Source organism: Astyanax mexicanus, chromosome 5 (assembly GCF_023375975.1).
Source record: "Astyanax mexicanus isolate ESR-SI-001 chromosome 5, AstMex3_surface, whole genome shotgun sequence".
Taxonomy (NCBI): Eukaryota; Metazoa; Chordata; class Actinopteri; order Characiformes; family Acestrorhamphidae; genus Astyanax; species Astyanax mexicanus.
In genome coordinates this window covers 14,611,786-14,633,344 of record NC_064412.1, presented here as the reverse complement: position 1 = coordinate 14,633,344, position 21,559 = coordinate 14,611,786, and the positions used below count along the sequence as shown (strand labels likewise).

At 37.2% G+C, this 21,559-nt stretch overlaps 1 protein-coding gene across 2 annotated transcripts in view; it reads left to right on the top strand.

The window, feature by feature from the left end:
• Positions 1-21,559, top strand: part of LOC103043026 (metabotropic glutamate receptor 4) — a 225,924-nt gene that overhangs the window by 163,229 nt on the left and 41,136 nt on the right. For both annotated transcript variants that reach the window (XM_007253293.4, XM_007253294.4), the window contains 3 exons: positions 13,176-13,311; positions 15,765-15,919; positions 17,471-17,611. In XM_007253293.4, coding sequence (XP_007253355.2) covers positions 13,176-13,311; positions 15,765-15,919; positions 17,471-17,611 — 432 coding nt within the window. The remainder of the gene's footprint in view (positions 1-13,175; positions 13,312-15,764; positions 15,920-17,470; positions 17,612-21,559) is intronic.

Here is a 21,559-nt window from a genome sequence, read left to right as displayed (position 1 = left end):
GTTATTATGGACATATAGACAACGGTTTATAATATGGTATGTAATGTCCCAAGACCTGAATAAGGGACATCACCTCATTCATATATACTTTGTGCGTTTACCACTCATTAGTGTTAGCTTGCGCTAAATGCCAAAAAGCAAACAATCTAGTTTATGCTATAGTTAACTGCAATAGAAACACAAAAACTTGTTTTTTGAAAGTACAGATCCCTCCCTCAGACAAAGTCTGCTGGCTAATCCTGCTGTTCACTCTCTGAGGTTCTCAACCAAAATGTTTGTAATGGCGGATCTTCAACTGATCTATCTAGTGGTTGGGGTGGGGGTTGACAAGTGAGGGGGGCACCTGGGTGGTTCTTTGATTGCTCTGTTTTGCTTATTTTGCTTATGTCACAATAAGGGAGACATCCAGACGGCTTATAGAAGCATATGATTTCTGACACAAACTCTTTCAGCTGATTCACAAAAAAAAATATGGATACATTTTTATCACACTTGGAGTGTTTATAAGGGAAGTAGAGACCCAATTGGAAATACAAAAGCACTTCAAAAGTGATTTTTGCATAATATGTCGCCTTTAAGTTTGTTGAAATGGGGATAAAACTAGGTTCAGGATCAGGGTTAGGAAGGACAATCAGGAAGGAGTTTCTCATTCTTTTTTAGGGTGAAATAGGAACATTATAGTAACATTACAAAGCCCCAAACAGAGAACCAAACCATTTAAATCATTTTTAACTATACAGTAAAGGTTTAAACATATCTAAGCTGTTAAATGATGTATTCTGTGTTATGTTAGTTTGTGCATTCTGAACAATATTTAAGACACATTTTACTCTACCTAATTTAAATCATCATGAAACCACTTTCTAAAAAGCCTGCACAAAAAGCTTCAGTATTGCTGAATTCATATTCAGTATGTATTGCCTTTATATTTCAATTGCTTGCTCTTGTTACACTGCTATTATAGACAGAGCCCAAACCTACATTTCCTGTGCCTGATGGCAACAAATAGGCTTAGCTTGTCAGTCACACTCAGTCTAAAGTTTTGTTGACAGCGAGAGATGGCCTCGGGCAGGAACAGTATAAAACTAAATCCACCACTGTGTTCTGTATTCCTCACACATTTCTTAAAGAACACTCTTCTTCAAAAGAGCATTTCCTCACATCACTGTTTGCTCAACAGGATTTATTTCACCAATCTCGAGAGAGGCTAAAAATATATATCTGCTAGAAGTGGCCACATGCCAGCAAGAAACACAATCCTGCCTGAAAAAGACAGCATTCTGAAAACTTTATTGAAGTGTAAGGCCCAATATTTGTCGACAAAAGACATTAAATTAAATTCATTTTTAGCAACCATGTTAGACAAAAAATGAAACCATATTAATAGGTGTGATGCTCTTTAGATGCAGTATAAGCAATATTTGATATATATAGCTCTGGAAAGAAATAGAAAGAGACCACTTAAAAATGATGAGTTTCTTTGATTTTACCAAATTGAAAACCTCTGAAATAAAATCAAGAGGAAGATGGATGATCACAAGCCATCAAACCAAACTACTTTAACTTTTGCACCAGGAGTGGCATAAATATATTCAAAAGCAGTGTGAAAGACTGGTGGAGGAGAACATGCCAAGATGCATAAAAACTGTGATTAAAAAACAGGGTTATTCCACCAAATATTGATTTCTGAACTCTTAAATCTTTATGAATATGAACTTGTTTTATTTACATTATTTGGGGTCTGAAAGCTCTACAATTTTTTTGGGTTATTTCAGCCATTTCTCATTTCTCAGCAAAATTTTAAACAAAACACCAAATGTATTTAATTAAACAATAGCTTTGCATACTATAGAGCAACGGTAGCTCAAAAATCCTTCAAATGCTTCTCCTCCAGATCTTATTTTGGCACTTTAAAGAGTCTTTATACTATGTGGGACAGTATTTACCATCCATGATCCTGGAGAGCTACTTAACTACAGACTTTAATTTCAACCCTAATGTACCTTCCTAATACATCTACACTGTATTTCCAAAAGTATTCGCTTACCCATCTAAATAATTGAACTCAGGTTCCAAGAAATGCAGACTGCTTCCACAAACACTAGTGAAAGAATGGATCACTCTCAGGAGCTCAGTGAATTCCAGCCTGGTACAGTGATAGAATGCAGCACCTGTGCAACAAGTCCAGTCGTGAAATTTCCCACTACTAAACATTCCACAGCCAACTGTCAGTGACTGGGAACGACAGCACCTTGCTCTGTCAGTGTAAAATAACAGAGCATGGTCAGTGGATGCTGCGGAAGAGTAGTGCACAGAGATCCCCAACATTTTCCTAAAGTCTCCATTAGGGGTGGGCGATATGGCTCTAAAGTAATATCACGATATTTCAGGGTATTTTTGCGATAACGATATACTTGGCGATATAGGAAAACTAAAATAATGAATTAATTTCAGGAATATAGTATAATAGTATAACAGTATAATCATAATGTGGCAAAATAAATAATATAGCATAAAATAATATAATGCAGCAAAACATATTGCAGAATATTTAGTGCATGCATATAAACTGCAAACTAAAACAATTTTACAATAAATACACTTAAAGCTTCACAGTAAATAATAGACTACTTTTAAGACAGAACAGCCCTATTATCGCGATATGAATTTTTAATATCACAATATTTCTGTGTCACGATATATTGTATACGATATAATATTGCCCACCCCTAGTCTCCATGTGGCTTGGCTTCAGATTAGATCAAGAACAGTAGAGTGAAGAGAGCCTTATGGAATGGGTTTCCATGGCCCAACAACTCCAACATCCAAGCCTTACATTACTAAACACGATGCAGGAGACTGGATACTTTTGGCACTCAAGTGTAATTACTGCTTTAGCAGTGCTAGATGATTTTGATGTATTAGACATTAGACAGTTACAGGTAAAATCTGTAGAAAGCTAGATCTGTAAAAAAGGAGGGTTGGTGGCTGTTGGTGCAAAAATTTAAAAGATATTAAAAGCAAAATAAAAACTGGGCTGCCATAATGATGTAAGTGTCAATGAATAGGTTTCTCAGTGGGGCATAAATAAATGAATAAATAGCTGTGAATGCTGGAAAAATAATGAGATACCAAACCTGCTCTTAAGCTGCCTGTGCAGGTGGCAAATATGAGTCAAATGTTAAAAATGACATGATGTATTGTTAGAAAAGATCAGTTTGCGTGAGAGGAACTATTTAAAGACCATGAAATGAAGGCACCAAATGCGCAACCATAGTTATTTCACTCACTGTAACACTATCCCACCTTTTTTTTTTTGCTGGAACCCAAACAGTGGCAGCTAAAAATATTACTCCTTTCCATTATTTAGCCATGGTTCCTGTCCAGACCAGTCCCACAGCTGTGCCGGGGTGATGCTGGATGGACGGTGTGAGACTTCAGGGCCGTGATATGAATAAGCATGAGCCTCAGCACAGCACTCTGCTCTCTCCTAATAGCCTTCCCTCAAGCCATGGGGGTGTTTGCACATCTGCCTGGAAGCTTAGAGTGAGAGAGGGAGAGCAGGATGAAGAGAGAGAGAGAGAGAGAGAGAGAGAGAAAAGAGGGAAGCAGAAGGACAGAGAGGAGGGGGAGTAGAGAAGAGAGAGAGATGGGGAGGAAGTGTCATAAATTTTATGGTCTTATAATTTGTAAACATTTCCCAACAGAGCTTAAATGACACCTACATTTTACAGAGCATCATTATATGTAATCCTGATAACACACAATAATAATAATAATACCATAATAACAATAATAAAAAAAATAAAAATACATATACAGTATGCTCTCTAGGGCTGTAAATTGGCAAGAACTTAGGGATGCAGTATGTCTCATAATGGAAGTAAGATTTATATTGAACTATGTGTGTATTGCGATACAGTTAACAAGGTGAAAATTGGATTTTTTTCCCAAGAAAAACATCCACTCATATTTATAAAGTCTGTACAGTCAGAATGATGGAATCTAAACAAACAAACACAGTCTGCTTAAACTAATACCACACACAGATTTATATGTTTGAATGGTTTTATTGAACACAACTTGAACACAACATTTACAGTGCAGGGTGGAAAAAGTATGTGAACCTCTAGGCTAATGACTTTTCTAAGAGCCAATAGGAGCCAGGAGTCAGCCGACCTGGAGTCCAATCAATGTGATGAAATGTGATGAATGTGTTGGTTAAAGCTGCTCAGCCCTACAAAAAACACACAGTTTGCTGTTCTTAAGAAGCATTGCTTGGTGTAAATCATGCCTCACACAAAAGAGCTCTCAGAGGAGTTACATTCAAGAATCGTTGACTTGCATGAAGCTGGAAAGGGTTACAAAAGGACCTCTAAAAGCCTTAAAGTTCAGCACTGTTGCTACTCTCCCTAGGCGTGGTCGTCCTGTAAAGATGACTGTAAGAGCACTTTGCTTTCTGTAAGCTAAAGACCTACAGAAATCTCTGGCACATTCTAACATTTTTGTTGACAAATCTACAATAAGAAAAAACATTAAACAAGAATGGAGTGTATGGAAGGACACCACAGAGGAAGCCACTGCTGTCCAAAAAAAAACATTGCTGCATGTTTTCAAAAGAGATGTTGCACAGCACTACTGGCAAAATATATTGTGGATAGATTAAACCAAATTTGAGTTGTTTGAAAGGAACACACTAGGCTATGTGTGGAGAAAAACAACACAGCACACCATCATCAGAACCTCATCCCAACTGTGAAATATGGTGGAGGGAGCATCATGGTTTGGGGCTGCTTGGCTGCCTCAGGGCCTGGATGGGTTGCCATCATTAATGGAACAATGGAATGGAATCTAACTTACTTTTTCCATCCTGCGCTGTGAATGTTAACATGTTGCATTCAGTGAAACCATGCAAACATATAATTTATATTTTTTTGTGTGGTATTAGTTTAAGCAGACCGTGTTTGTCTATTGTTGACTTGGATGAAGATCAGAGCACATTTAATGACCAATTTATGCAGAAATCCTAGTAATCCCAAAGGGTTCACATACTTTTTCTTGCAAATGTATTTTGTAGACATTGACAGTAATGCAGGGTAGATAGTAATGTCTACCTTGTCTAAAGTGTTCTGGACTGGACTAGATGTTGTAAAGTCTATGTCTAATGTTTATTTTTTTTCTTTTACAGAGAAAAGAATTTGACTCATATTCAGTTTAATTGTCTGCCATATCATCAGGTCTTTGGTGTTACTGAGCTTCCTGTGCCGCCCTTTTTAAAGGATGCACCAAATGTTTGTTTGGCCACTCTGTTCTCTCTTAATAGGTTTGTTTTATCTTATTTTAAAGCCTAATATGAAGCCATCTTCTCTTGCATTGGCACCTCTTTGGACTGCATATTGAGAGCTACCAAATTAATGTTTCTACGAATAGCTTCAGATAAAATGCAAATTCAACATTTAGAATCAACTCCAGATATTTAATGCACTTAATTTCTCATGGAATAATGAGGCAACAGGCCAAACAGGGCCATGGAACTGTTTATCAGTCTATTGTCCAATTACTTCTGAGCTTGTGAGCACTCAAACCCCGTAAAATTAAACAGGACATCTAAACTTCTATCATTTATTAAACGCTTCCTACAATATCTACTGTGTTTGTGTACAGAGGCAAAACTAATGGACACAACTGTACATTTTGAAACCTTGGGTTTCACAGCTGTGATTTGTAAGTTGTTATACAGGCAGTTGTTCAATCTGTACAACAACATCTATATTGGATAATAAAATATGTATAGATGTTTATGTGCAAAGACACTTCTGACAAATTAGGATTTTGGCTGAAATAAGGGTTAATATGGGTAAAAACCTCTGGAATCTAATCAAGAGGAAGATGGATTATGACAAGCCATCAAACCAAGCTGAACTGCTTGAACTTAAGCACCAGGAGTGGCGTAAAGTTATCCAAAAGCAGTGTGAAAGACTGGTGGAGGAGACCATCCCAAGGTGCATGAAAACTGTGATTAAAATCAGGATTATTCCACCAAATATTGATTTATTAACTCTTAACACTTTATGAATATGAACTTGTTTTCTTTGCATGATTTGAGGTCTGAAAGCTCTGCATCTTTTTTTTGTTATTTCTGCCATTTCTTATTTGCTGCTAATAAATGCTCTAAATGACTTATAATTTTTTTTTTTGAATTTGGAAGAAATGTTGTTTGTAGATTATAAAATTAAACAACAATGTTCATTTTACTCAAAACATATACCTATAAATAGCAAAATCAGAAAAACTGATTCAGAAACTGAATAATATGTTTTTTTTATAGCTGTGAACTGTGTTCTTATAGGATGGAAAGTAAGAGAGAGACCCTCCCCCCTCAGACTAAGTGATGTATCAGACAGTTGTGTGTCCGCAAAGGCACTTGGCAGATTCAAGCACTTAGACTCTTGACAAAGTGACTCTTCTTAATCAATTTCAACGCATCAGCAATAGCATTCAAGCCCCCACCGCTCTGCCCCGTCGACTCTCTTTGAATCTCAATATTTAAAGTATCTTCAGGGCTCCAGTAATGGGCCAGATTTATAATGTGCCTGCTGCTGAGGAGCCTTGACGGGATGATCTTTGAAATGGCGAAATAGATTTGGTGACTTTTAAAGGTGACTGCAATGAATGTGCGTCGCAGAGGGAGGCTGTTGGCTGCGAGCACTGTGGAGCCTACACGGCCAACCGCTGACTGATGAGCAATCTTCGGGCCCAGCATGCACAAGCCCACCTCTAAACATGATCCAGAATTCATTACATGCACAGGCTGTAGAGGCCTCGCTAAATTCAATCAGGCAGGGTGTCTGCAGGTGGTAAAGCATTTGCGATGATCATGTGACTTTCTAGGCCAATGTTGAATAAATATATATATACATACACACACATATATACATTTATATACATATATATCACTGTGGCAGAAGTAAAATGAGACCCTGTTAAACAATATTCTGTCACATATGAAATCTCCAGAACTTCACAGCAGGAAATGATTTAGGCCACAGAAAAAAATCAAGATGTCAAAGTGAATTTAGCATTTGCCCATAATCATTTAGTCCTATCTAACATGAGACTTGTGTTATTGTTAGGAGCGCTGCAATATTTGCTAAGTGAGTGTTCAAACACATTTAGAATAGAATTCTGATTCTAAGGGATTAGAAAAAAGATTAGTAATGATTGGTTTAATTAGGCTAACAATAAAATGTACATAAGTTATTTTAGAAACTGCAGTTTGTAGCACAAACAGTAAAAATTGCACACAATGTTATAATTATGACATTTTAAATGGGTCAATATCAGTTGAAGCTGGGAAATGTGATTTCTATGTAGTCTGAAGTCTTATAAACATGATAAATACATTTTTTAATTCATTTTGAGGGCCAAAAGGCAGAATATTCATCCAGTATATACAAATGTCCATGTTATTGAGAAATCTATGAAATGTTGGTGTTGACTTGAGATACAAGAGATACCATAGAGTGGTATTTAAAAGTCACTTCAAAGCGTATACTGTCAGCTGTCTGTATCTCATCCTCTTTTTAATGAAGGATTTAATGTAGCCTCACTGAAATGTTATTCTGGGTTTAATTATTTTAGATTATTTTGTTTATCGCCCTAAACAGACATCAACAGAGTTTAACTCAGGCCAGCACAGAGACGTCCAAAGAGGAAAAAACACTGTTTTTACTTAGTGTTTCCTCACCTTATGAAGAAAACCTCTGTGCCACTGCTTTATGTGAACATCACTCTTTAAATCTGAGTGTGAAACTTTTAAATAGGTGATTTGACTTCATTTAAAGTCTGCTTCTGAAGAGATTCAGCTGAGGTCTTTGAACTTTTCAGCACTTTAAGTGTCTTCACTTGACGTTTCTCACGTTGTGTCTGGCGAGGGTAATTGACTGTGGCACCGGTTATGGTGACATTGTGCTACTTTGACTCGGAGTTGCAGCCATAGGACATTAGTCTATGCTAGAACTTTAACTAAGACTGAGGTAAAGGTGATAAAGTACTTTCCTTAACAATTTCCAAAGTTATTACAAGGTGTCATTTTGTATCACCTGCTGCGTGATTAACATGTTAATGTCCTTTTTGGATATCACATCAGAGATTTGGCACCGGGGGGCTCCGAGTGATCCAGCAGACTAAGGCGCTGCCACTATGATCAGGAGATCGTCTGTTCGAATCCTGATCATGTAGCTTTCCATCGGCTACCGGAGCCCTGAGAGAGCACGATTGGCCTTGCTCTCTCTGGGTGGGTAGATGGCGCTCTCTCTCCACATCACTCCAAAGGGTGATGTTGATTAGCTGATTTATTGGAATTAAGTTGCTGCGCTTTCCTCCGAGCGTGCTGTGATGCTACTCGGCAATGCTGCATCAGCAGCAGTTAGAAAAGAGGTGGAGTCTGACTTCACATGTATCAGAGGAGGCATGTGCTAGTCTTCACCCTCCTGGTGTTGGGGCATCATTAGTGGTAGGGGGAGTCCTAATGAGTGGGTTAGGTACCTGGCCGTATATAAAAAAGAGACCAGTCACAACCCTGTCATCAACAACTTGTTCTCTAAAATATGATATAATAGTACATCTTATTTAATTTTGCTTAGAGTATTTAAAAAATCCCAGTAAATTAAATCGTAACCCTTGTTTTGTGAGATGTATCCTTTCTCCAGGTTCTTTTCAATGCACAGCCCTAGTTCCTAATACATTTCCAAAAGAATAATATTTTCAGATCAAGATGTATAGATGCCATTTATTCCAAGACAAAAATATTACATTCACAGAGAAATGCTGTCCCTGCACTATCATTATTAACAGTGGTTTTCCTTCCAAACTCCTGGAAGCTCTGAACACTGTTGGCAATCTGTGACCCATTAAGCAGATGGTGCATTACTGCAATAGATATGTCTGGAAAACAACCAAAAGCAGGCACTTACTGCATTTGGTAGAGAAACTTGAAAGTAGTAAAGAGTATGGTTAATGGAATCCTTTGAATGCAGTCTGTACAAATGTTTGTCTTTAGAAAGGAAAGCCTCCAACTGCCCCCTGACAGCAGATAAACAGTCGCACGCAAAAGTCTGCTCATCTTTGCTCAAATTAGACTTTTTTTTTTTTTACTGAGAAGTAACATCCTTATGCACAGATACACAGTCTCCTGTAATAATTAAAATGTTCTAAATCTAAATAATCAGTGTAGCCTGCACAAACGTTTGGGCACTCTACCTAGATAGCAAAGTAACATTGATTCAACATTGAATTACCATCAGGAAAAATAATAGAATCAACATTGATTTCTGACATTGATTCAGCCTTTGAAACTGATCGTTAAGTGTGAAATAAATTAAATGGTCAATAAACAACCAATGCACACATAAAATCAAAAGCTATTTATCAATTAAAATCTAAATACCGTAATATTGATTACTAATTCATTTGTAATTTCATTTAACATTGATTTAAGCTATTAAACAACTATTCAGCTCTATTCAGTTTCTTTAATTTTATTAAACTGAAAAACTCTGGAATATAATCAAGAGGAAGATGGATGGTCACAAGCCATCAAACCAAGCTGAACTACTTGAATTTGTGCACCAGGAGTGGCATAATGTTATTCAAAAGCAGTGTGTAAGACTGGTGGAGGGGAACATGGCAAGATGGATGAATGGATTTTTTTTGCATTATTTGAGGTCTGAAAGCTCTGCATCTTTTTTTTGTTATTTTAGCCATTTCTCATTTTCTGCAAATAAATGCTCTAAATGACAATATTTCTATTTAGAATTTGGGAGAAATGTTTTCTGTAGTTTATAGAATAAAACAGCAATGTTCATTTTACCCAAACATATACCTATAAATAGCAAAATCAGAGAAACTGATTCAGAAACTGAAGTGCTCTCCTATTTTTTTGCAGAGCTGTATATGAGTACCCCCTCCCCCACAAAATGAAAATCAAAACAAAATTTAGTTCAGTCAACAGACAAACCGTGTTTACAAAAGTTAAATGGACTGTAGACTATGATTAGCAAATTAGGCAAGAGGAATGTAACAGCCGTGATTGGAAATTCTTAGGTGAATTAAGTTTCAAAGCTGCATTCATTCTCAGGCTCTTTAAACCATGTACTAATAATACACATCAGACATGTGTACTAATAATCAAACCATGTACTAATAATACACATCAGACATGGGACTCATGGGACTCTCTGAGCATGTCTAAATTGTTAATATCTGCAAGAAAGAGAAGGCTGTCGATGTAAGAAGATGTGAAGCCATGTGTATTCAGTTTGCTGTTTCTACAATAGTGCAGTCTGTTATTAAGAAATGGCAGTTCAGGTGAATCATAATGGTCGAGATGAAATATAGTGAACCAATAAATGAAATATAGTGAAATATAGTCACTGAGGTGTTTAAACATGAAAATCTCAATAGATATGAACATCAGTGGGACCTTTTGGAATAATATAGTACTAATAAGACAGTGCTCTCCAACACAGCCATCAGAGCACAAATTGAGGGAACAGTTTTGCATAAATTAATTAAAATATTATAACTTATACTTACACTAAATAGGACAAAAAAGGATGTTTTACACTCAGCACTCAACCAACACACACACACACACATACACTCTCACTGGTAGGAAGCATCAACTAATCACACAGATAGTACTATCTACCAGAAACAACCGCTACTCTGGAGGAATGCGACAGGCAACAAGGCACCAATCCAGAATATATAGTGCCAATGGATATCTGCAATACAGACACACATTTTACATATACACACATTTTACTACTTTTTTACTCACACACACACATCAGAGTAATTTACAGTGACCAGTACTGGGCAATTTAGAGAACTATTTCTCCTGATCTCCTTGTTTTTGCCCTGTAGCTGGAAATCAGAGTCTGAGAAAGAAACTCACATTACCACAGGTAAACCCCCCAGAAACTCCACCCAGACTCCAGCACTGAGAGGTGAACATGCTAACAACAAACCACTATGCTGCTCAGTGAATGGCATTCTGTTCCTTCTGTGCAGTTCTAGTGTTTTAGAAGTGCTGTAAAATGTATTAGACAGAAAATATCATTTGAACTACCATTATTTAACATCTGAACCCATTCTTAATTATCAGAATTATGTGAGTTTACAAGCACCTAATAATCTCATAACTTAAGAAAAATAAGCTTTTGGTAATAATACCTTCAAGCACTTAAACTCTCTCATATTTTAACTAACCTGGTTGCTCTGCAGGACTCCTGCTGGTCACGTTTCCTATCTGGCATCTCTGAAGGACTGCGGGACAGTCGTTGTTGTAATTAACATATTTGACTCTGAGCTGTGGTCTCCTCTCAACAAGGACAGGTCAAACCCATGAAAAATTATGACAATGCCACAGCTCTGCAGAGATAAAGGGGATGGGGAACATTACACCACTGATTTCTAAATCATAAACATAATTAACAAATGACAGTTATTTAAAAGGTAAATATATTTTAAATGTGTGATTTTAATGTGTTTTTTAAGTGTTTATCAGGTTGCTTAATAGGGGCCATAAAGAAAGTGAATTCCTAGAATGTGTGGAGCATCAAGGACCGTTGAGAGCTTTTGAAACCTGCAGCTTTTAAACATGATGTCTTTCCAGCAGCACAAAACAGTACAGCAGTTACCAGCTCAGCACAGAATAACCTGTAATAGGTAACCAGTAAAAAACAACAACAAAAAAAACCAATTCATTTATATTCTATTGCTGTTTGTGATGTGACCTCATTGTAAGGTTTATGTAGATTACTTCATACTACTTGGAATAAGAGAACGAACACAGATTAGGGATAATGTATCTGATTCCCACCTTGTCAAATGGCTTATAATGTGGTGTAGTGATGGATTATGGACATGAAAAACTGTTTATTGTGGCTGTTTGCTATTATGTTTGCCATTTGAATATCAAATTCAGTTAAAAAGAAAAATTCTATTAAAATATCTGTTTGATATTTAAAGTCACTTTACTGCTTAAATAATACAATCCAGCTCTGGCTTAAATTAGCCATACAAATGTATGAATGAAATGATGATAAACATGAACACCTTTACAGAGTAAAAAAAAAACAAAAACAGAAAAAGTTTAAATGTTTACTTATTGAGTAATTATTGCCATTACAAGTGAAAATGAATCCAGCACATAGATACTGCATTACAGTTCTCATCCAGCATTAAATAAGTCACAGTTTGCAGCAAAGATAATGGAAACTTGCTCCTATAGCCTACAACAATATGTCTTTGCAGTTGAATATTATATAAAATGTTACTGAATACAAAAGTAATTGATGCCAATTGTGTAACAAGCTAAGAAAGCTTATTTTTAGTGTATCCCAGCTGTTTAGCTCAGGCAATATTTACTCAAAATATAAGAGTGAACTCTACCCAAACATAGGAAGTCCACAGTGCTGCTTTAAATTCTAACAAAGCAGTGAAAATGAATTGATTCACACCCAACAACAATATTGTTTTGGACTAACTTGAAGAATAACCTCAAAAAACACTTTCAGATTTAATCTCAGGAGAGTGTATATGTCATGCCTGGCCCTGTTTCCTGTCTGTCCTCGTGCCTGTGTTGTCCCACGTGACCCGTGCCCCTGTGTTCTGCCTGTGATTTTCCATTACCTCATGTCTCATTTGTAGCTCCACCCCTTCCCCAGGTGTTTCCACTCCCAGTGTGTTTCCTGTTTAGTTAAATAGCTTTCCTCTGTCACCTGTCCTGGTCGGTCTTTGCACTGTCTCCCGTTGTCTGTCCCTCTGCGTTTCTCTGTTCTCAGTGTTTTCATAGCCTTAGCCTGAGTCCCTTGTTCTGTGTTTATCTCTGTTTATTTTCTAGTTCCCTGTTTAGTTTTCTTGTCTACTCCCTTGCCCTGTCTAGTTTAGTTATTCTTATTATCTCTTGTTTGTTTTATTTATGTTCTCTAGTCTCCCTAGTTTGTTTTGGTTTGTTTCGCTGTTCTTTGTTTATTTGTTTATTTACTTATTTAATAAATTTCTCGCCATACCTGCACATACGTCCGCCTCCTCGTCTCTCTGCCTGGGTCAACCCTGACAGTATATTAAATAACGTCTTACATAATGTTTTTTTTTTCTCTCTGCAGGAAATGTTTGTATCTCACAGACAGTTAAGATCCCTCGAGAAGCAAAAGAAGGAGAGTTTGACAAGATCATCCGCAACCTCGGAGAAAATCCCAACGCCAGGGTGCTCATTAGCTTTGCAAATGAGGATGATATAAGGTGAGTACTAAGAGGGGTAAATAATTGTAAAGCAGGGGTGTCCAAACTACGGCCCGCGGGCCATTTGCGGCCCGTTTCCTTTTTTGGAGGTATTTTAGAAATAGAATGAAAGTAGGCCCGCAGTTAATCAGGTTTTTATAATGTGAGATTCAAAGATTGAATGCTAGGTGTCAGAAACGGGGTAAAAGAGTCTAAAAGCGGAGAGTGTGCGCATTTCTAGCACAGAAAAATGGGGTAAAAGAGTCTAAAAGCAGAGAGAGTGCGCATTTCTAGCACAGAAAAACGGGCCAAAGAGTCTAAAAGCGGAGAGAGTGTGCATTTCTAGCGCAGAAAAATGGGGTAAAAGAGTCTAAAAGCAGAGAGAGTGCCCATTTCTAGCGCAGAAAAACAGGGTAAAAGAGTCTAAAAGCGGAGAGAGTGCGCATTACTCACGCAGAAAAACGGGGTAAAAGAGTCTAAAAGCGGAGAGAGTGCGCATTTCTAGCGCAGAAAAATGGCCAAAGAGTCTAAAAGCGGACACAGTGCGCATTTCTAGCGCAGAAAAACGGGCCAAAGAGTCTAAAAGCCGAGAGAGTGCGCATTTCTCACGCAGAAAAACGGGCCAAAGAGTCTAAAAGCAGAGAGAGTGCGCATTTCTAGCGCAAAAAAACGGGCTAAAGAGTCTAAAAGTTAGTAAGTAAGTAAGTAAGGAGTTTAATATTAAGAGACATCATGAAATTAAACATCAATTTGAAAAATCTTAGTTTACACAACACTGTCAAAGATAGATAAAGATAGTAAGTCAAGTAAAATGGTGTGTAAATGAAATAATCAGGAAAAAGTATTATTTAAAATGGTATATTTCATTATTTGTTTTATTACAGAGTGTGGCCCATGACTTCAAATATATGTCTCCTTCTGGCCCCCAACAAAAAACGTTTGGACACCCCTGTTGTAAAGTATCTGGGCTTCTGTTCAGCAGTTGGCTTAGAAAATACTGTTTTACCACAAGTAGACCCGAGTTGTGCCTCCCAGCAAAGCCAAAGCAAAATTCACTACCTAAACTTCAACTACCCAGAGATTGTGAGAGTTTAATCAACCCTCACACTCTCTGTATAGCCGACTGAGTTCACCTGCCCACGTGGACTGCTGTAGAAAAAGCCAAGAGCACCAACAGTGAAACATGAGAAAAAAAAGCAGCTTCCAAAGTTCTGTTGTTGTTCAGCTAAATACAGTACTTTAGCAATATTCTTACCTCCTTCTGCTTTTGATAAATTGGTACAAAATAGCAGCTGCTGATTTCTTTAGCTTTTGTACAGCAGGAGACCCAGCTGAAGCACTCACAGTATCACCGCTGTTGTTCTTTATAGACCTATTCATATTTAATGTCACATGTAGGTGGGCTAGCCATCCATTAATCATTAATCATTTTAATCACCACCAACCAAGATGGTAGAGTGTGGACCACACTAGAAAAAATCAACTAATGTGCAGCTTGTGGCATTCAAACTAATCAAAAGACCTTCTAAAGGTGTCCTCAGACAAAAAGCCATGTCTAGCCAGTCAGGGTCAAGAACACTGGTTTCTGAGCGCACAGCTGTGTGAAGTTTTCATTACACTGTGAAGCGTAATTGCTTCCTTCAAAAGTGTGGCCGCTGTGGGCGTCCCTGAAATACATCACGCTTAGCTCATCACATTTCTCCTCTCATTTGCACATCGGAATATATTACAACACTTAAAAAAAAACACAGTGGCAGCTGCTAATTGTGAATTAAAATGAACTGCATGCGATTAATATTCAGTGTTTAAATTTTGAAGTATAAGTTAACTTGTATTACATAGATGTGTTGTTGACTACTTTTTTTAATGGTAAAATTATAATTATTAAATTGGAAAGAAAGAAAAAATAATAAAATAAACTGAGATTTATGTATTTATCACTAGCAGCAAGAATTATACAAATACATGTATAATATATTCAGATAAGGTGATGTACTTGCTAGGGATTGCATGACATCCACTAGTCACTGCAGTGGGTAGCTGTTGACTAGTTGGAAAAATAAAAATCAGCAGCAGCTGATCACAGCAGCTGTTCAGCCTGAAAGTGAGTAAAGTATTTTTGTTGACTGAACAAAGAAGATAATTTAACAGAAAATTACAATATTTCTATCACTTCTGCTCCATATTTACAGTAAATATTCACAGTAAGAGATGAGGTATTGCAGTTGTATTTATTTTCCTTTTTATAAGTATAAGTATAAGAAGCACTGGGTATGGTTGTTTAATTTAAAGCCCATGTTTAGCAGTTGAAATACCATTTAACTCATTTATTTCTGCTGTCAGCACTAACAAAAAAAAGAGCTAAAAAAAAAGCAGAATACTTTATTTCTTTTTGCCTCTTTGCATTTGTTATGGAAGTTACAGCTAGTTCATAATCCTTCCTGTTAGTTTGAACCACCTTCTCCTCTTTCTAGGCAACTACTGCAGGCAGCAAAGAAAGCCAATCAAACAGGCCATTTCATTTGGGTGGGATCAGACAGCTGGGGCTCGAAGATCTCACCTGTGCGTCACCAGGAAGAGATGGCTGAGGGGGCAATCACCATCCTGCCCAAACGCCAGTCCATCAGAGGTAAAGAAAAGATTATTTAATTGAACTTTATAATAATAGTGTAGTATTACTTTATCAGTGGTTATTATTTTGGCCATAAATACCTTTATCTTTAACAAGCATAAAAATGAAAGGGCTTCAGATCTTATAAACCGTTCTCTGTACTTCATATTGGCATTATACTACCAATATCAAAGTTGTATTAGACAGAAATAAGAATTTGAACTATATTAACATATGAATTGGACACAGTCTCATTTAGCTGTATTGCTATGAGTATTGTGAGTATTAATCTCATAATTTCAAAATAAAAATAACAAGACTTTAACAAGCATTTTATTAATCTGATTATGCATTAACTGACTTATGCAATTTTTGCAAAACATGTCTTTTAAAATATACAATGTTTAGTTTTACCATTCCTTAGTAAATTACTGAATTAACTTGCAAAACACAGTATGTAATCTATAAGATACAATGTGAGCCTTGGTTCCTCCAAAGGTTTTTTCCTCCTCCAGCTCTGAGGGAGCTTTTCTTTGCCTCTGTTACTCACTGGGCTGCTACCACAGTTCTGTAAAGCTGTTTCCAACAACATCAGCTGTAAAAAACGCTATATAAATAAATCTGATTTGATTTGGTTTGATTTATTATATGTTATGATTATATATTTTCCAAATTTGCCTCCGTGTTGCACAGATACAGAGTATGCTATCTACATGTCTCCTTGATTAACCAGAACCATAATCTGATAATGAACAGGAAATTGTTGTGCATACAAACACACATATTGGTTGCTTAGCCGTACTGTTTTACAGTTATTTATATTTTTATCAGGCTATCCACCATATTTCTCATGACAGTCACTATGCCTAGTCATAGTAATAGTAAATAGCATCAGGGGTACAGTTGTGATCCTTGGACTTGAGTGGTAACTTTTTTTTTTTTGTTGAGTTGTAACAGATTATTAATAATTTATAAACAGTTTTTTTTTCACTTAATTAATGGAATAGGATTAGTACGATTAGTAGGATATTTTTGCATTGAAAAGTGATATCATATTATTTTCTCAGCTCATCCAAATCACAGTTAATATGAAATGCATGATGTTGTTCAGTTTGTTTTTTTTATCGGTGGGATAGCACAGTAGGTAACTGCACTCCACATGACAGGCTGAACAAACACAACACGCTGTACCAATAACAGTCCTCAGGCTCCTATTCTTACATTCACCACTCTAACAGTGGTCTTAGAGCTCCCCTTGCTTTACACACGTTCTCGTACTTTCTCAGCTCCCAACAGACCTGATCCTACTAATCAGCTCATTAGCAACCCTTACCTGAGTGGAACTGGATGTATTAGAGCAGATAAAACACTAAAATGTACGGGACAGGAGGTACTCCAGGTACTCCAGGATCAAAGTTATTCACCTCTGCTCTGTACCGTGAATAAATTTTAAGTAGAAGATAAAAACCATCTACCAATTGCCATGAATGTTAATGTATACATAACCTATGCACACAGATAATAAAAAGTATTGATGCTTTGACACTAATCTCCCTTTTCTGATCTCAGGGTTTGATAACTACTTCATTGGTCGAACACTGGAGAACAACAGGAGGAACGTCTGGTTTGCGGAATTCTGGGAGAACAATTTCAACTGCAAACTCAACCGCTACGCCCCCAAAAAAGGGTCGGGGCTTAAGAAATGCACAAGTAAGACATTAAGATTTATCAAATCTATTGTACAATAATGCAAAACTAAAAAAAAAAAGATGAGAGAGAAAGATTAAGAAACAAAAAAGAATGCATACACTGAAAAATACTATTTATTGACTTGAAAAACTTGAAAAACAAAACATCATAGAAACAAGGAATAAACATAGACTAGAAACTAAGGAAAACCAACAACCTAACAGACGTAAAAACGTACAAGAATCTGCAAAGGAACAGAGAAACCAAGGGGGTATATATGTATATACAAAGAAGCAGACAGTAAACAGGAAACACCAGGGGACAGGTAACGAGGGGAGGAGTTACAAAAGATCACAGGTGAAAAAACTGAAGAGGAGACATGGAAGGAACCCACAGGGCCATGTGCAGTGGGGCACGTAGGGAAGAAAGGTAAATAAACAAACAGGAGGGCAGGAAAAACACAGAGACAGTGAGGAGAGACACAAAATAGGATGAGAATGTGACGGTAAGAACATAACATTAAGTTTATTAATTATTTTTTTTTCACACAACCTTTTATTTACTCAACTAGTTATGATGGGTCTAAATAATTTAGTTTTGACAACTTTTAATAGAGTTCAAATTAAATAAAACTTTTTTTCATTTTCAAGTTCAACTTTAGATGGTTTATCTCTGCAACTTATAGGTTAATCACATAAACAGCCCTAAATACGTAATATATTTCGGATCTGTCAACACTGACGATGTAATCCTGTGGAAGCACAAGAGTGAACACTGTAGCCCCAAACCAGCACACAGTCACCCTCAGCAACTCAAAATAAAGAGAGCTTGCTCTTACAGCCTAGAACACTGAGGTCTAGCAGCCATACAGCATATCAATTTGCAAATGCATACATCTAAGCGAAGGTAGCTTTGTGCAACAGACAACACATTGATGGTAACTAAAAGTTGTTTGAATAACCTTTTCTTTATTGGTTCAACAAGCATTTATTTTTTATTTTTAACCCTTGTGTTGTCTTGCGGGTCAAAAGTGACCCGCTACCATATTTAGCTGTAGAAAAAATACATTAAACTATATTTTTCCAATTTCCTAAAGGGACCCCATCATTAGAAAGAGTGATACTTTGTTTTTGTTTATGTTTCCATGTGGGCTGTACATCATTATGGTACAAATATTGTATTATGGGTCATATTATGGGTCACCCATGAATTATAAAAGCTTTTAAACACCAGAAAAAAGTATAAAGGCCGCACACAAACTCCCTTTAATACACACAGCATCAAACATCATAAGGATAACTCCAGGGCCAACAGTGTATTCAGCTACCCATGTCACCCATCCACCTTCCTCCTGTTCATCACACCAGCCATCCAAAAAAATCATCCTGGAGAATACATATTTGGAGGATTTAAAATTCAAGTAGGCTGCTTTATTTTGGGGCTTTTGTAGGATGGGTCATTTTTGACCTGTAGGACAAGAGGAGTAAACAGAATGTTAAGATCGCACAAGGGTTAAATTTGCTGTCACTGTTATATTTGCCATCAGCAGCCGGAGTCTGAGAGACTACTATTTGCCTTGCTCTCTTTGGGTGAGTAGATGACTCTCTCTCTCCCAACATCACTCCTAATGTGTTAATGTGATGTTGGTCAGCACAGGCATCTGTTAGCTGATGTATGATAGCTGGGTCACTGTGCTTTCCTCAGTGAGCGCTGTGATGCTAACCAGTGATGCTGCATCAGCACCAGTTTGAAAAAAGATGCTGGCTATTATATGCATCAGAGGAGGCATGTTCTGGTCTTCACCTTCCTAGTGTCGGGGGAATTACTACATATCAGCGGTGTTATTATGAGTGAGGATTGGGTAATTGGCTTTTTTTATACTGGTAAGAAAAATGTGAAATAAAATAAAGGTTTCAGGTTGAAGTTACTAGTCGTTTTACTAAAACACTAAATCACTTTTTAGAGTGTAATATAACAGACAGAGACGTGTGCCAACTCCATACTGAGTAACTTGGCCCGCTCTTCTGATCATTTGAGAAGCTAGACTTCTGTTTACACCTGAGGCTAATTAGTCATACCTCCACAGCAGTACGCGTTTCCTCTCTGAATTCCTCTAATGCTGAGCAGCAGATTGCCTTCACTAGCTCCACCGAATCTCCGATCTCCGATTGCCTTAATTGGAGAAGCATTAATGATGATCCTTAATTGATTCTACATTTCTCCGAAAGGGTTTTGGCTCTTAGCCATGGGTCCATCCATGGTCTGAGCTTGACCAGTTGACTGTGTGGAGAACATATAGCTTCGAAAAACCTTCAGCCTTTCTTTGCTGGGATGTTCTGATGAGACTGAGATTCTCAGAGGCTTTTTTTAGACTTTTTATCCATTAGAGCTGAAACATAAAGTAACATTTTTAGTATGTGGTCTCCCAGGTATTACCAGTGCTTTCTGTAGGAACATAATGTTCCGGATAATTTAATGCCCAGCCCAGGGGAGGTTCTTTCATATGATAATGTGAATATGAATGTGTTATATTATGTTAAATTACCAATAAACAATAGAAATAGAAAGAATAATATATTCAAAGCATAATATAAGGTAAGTTAATGTAAAAATGAATGAATTTTACGTATAAGCCAATTATCTTTAAGCCTCCTTTGGCACTTTAAAGTGCAATAGCCTGCAGTTTCTGGCACAAGAATTACCCATTGTTACACTGGAATTAAATAAAGTACCTAGTTATATAATGGAACTGCTAGGCTGACATTATTGCTATCTCCCTTAAAAAATTTAGCACTTCATTAATTACACCTAAATACAATAGGTGATTGTATACAGAGGAGGTGAGTATTGCAGAAGGAATGTGCTTTTTTTTTTTTTTTTTTTTCAGCACAGTTGAATGTGCACATTACCAGCACTGAGGTAACCTCTGCTGGGCATTCCATGACATTCCATTAGATTTATTACATTTGGTGGTTGTTAGGTGGAAAGTGGTCTTGCCTGCACACGGCGCAGATGCCGTCGGGTTCGAGTGAGGAGGTAGAAAGTGTCATTTCTCCACAGCATTAATGAACAGTCTGACATATATGTATATATGCTGACTGAATGTGTTCCACAATTTAGCAGAAATTGCTCGCCTTTCATACTGTGCTTTATAAACAGTGCCACTGCCATAGTTCCAGGAAGGAAAAAAAAAAACTGCTTGCGCTTGTGGGTGAAGATAATGGCTAGTCATGTTGAAATGCATTGCAATGACAACTGCCTAACATTTTCTAAGAGTAGTGTCTCTAAGGGATGAGGTATTTACAGGCGAATACTGATGCAGAACTCGAATCCATTGCCTGCAGCCGGGGAAGCACTTAAGCTCGCTGTAGAATTTGCAGTCTGCATTGCAATGATTGCCTATCATTCACAGGCCTGCTGGCTGGATGTTTGCAAACAAAAGAGTTTCAGCATATTTTACAGTGAGATTTAGCTTATTTTCAGGCAAAAGTGTTTGGTTTCAGACTTTGTTTAGTGTTTTAAAGTCTATGCAAATGAGAAACAAGATATTTCAGTGGAATGGAATAGAGAGTTAAACGTTATTACTCAACAAAAACAACAACCACAACAACAAGAAGTAAAAAAAAAAGTTGTTGCACAGTGGTTAAGTGGTTAAGTGGGTTTGAGGCAGGTCATTGCTAGGTCGTTGCTGCGTGGACACAAGAATGAAAATGTGTTGCTAGGTGGTTGCTGTGGTGTTAATAAATAGTTGCAAGGTGGTCAATGTGTGTTTCAAGTGGTTGGTTCTGACTTCTGAGTTTGCTGGGCGATTGCTAACAACAGTTAGCAACATAATCGTATTCTGAAATCTGATTGCAATATATCCCTACTGCTCATCCATCATTCCCAGTGCTCTCAGTTCAGTTTGCTAGCAAAAACCATCAATAACACCAGAAACTGCTGAATAAACATTGTACAATAAAAAAATAG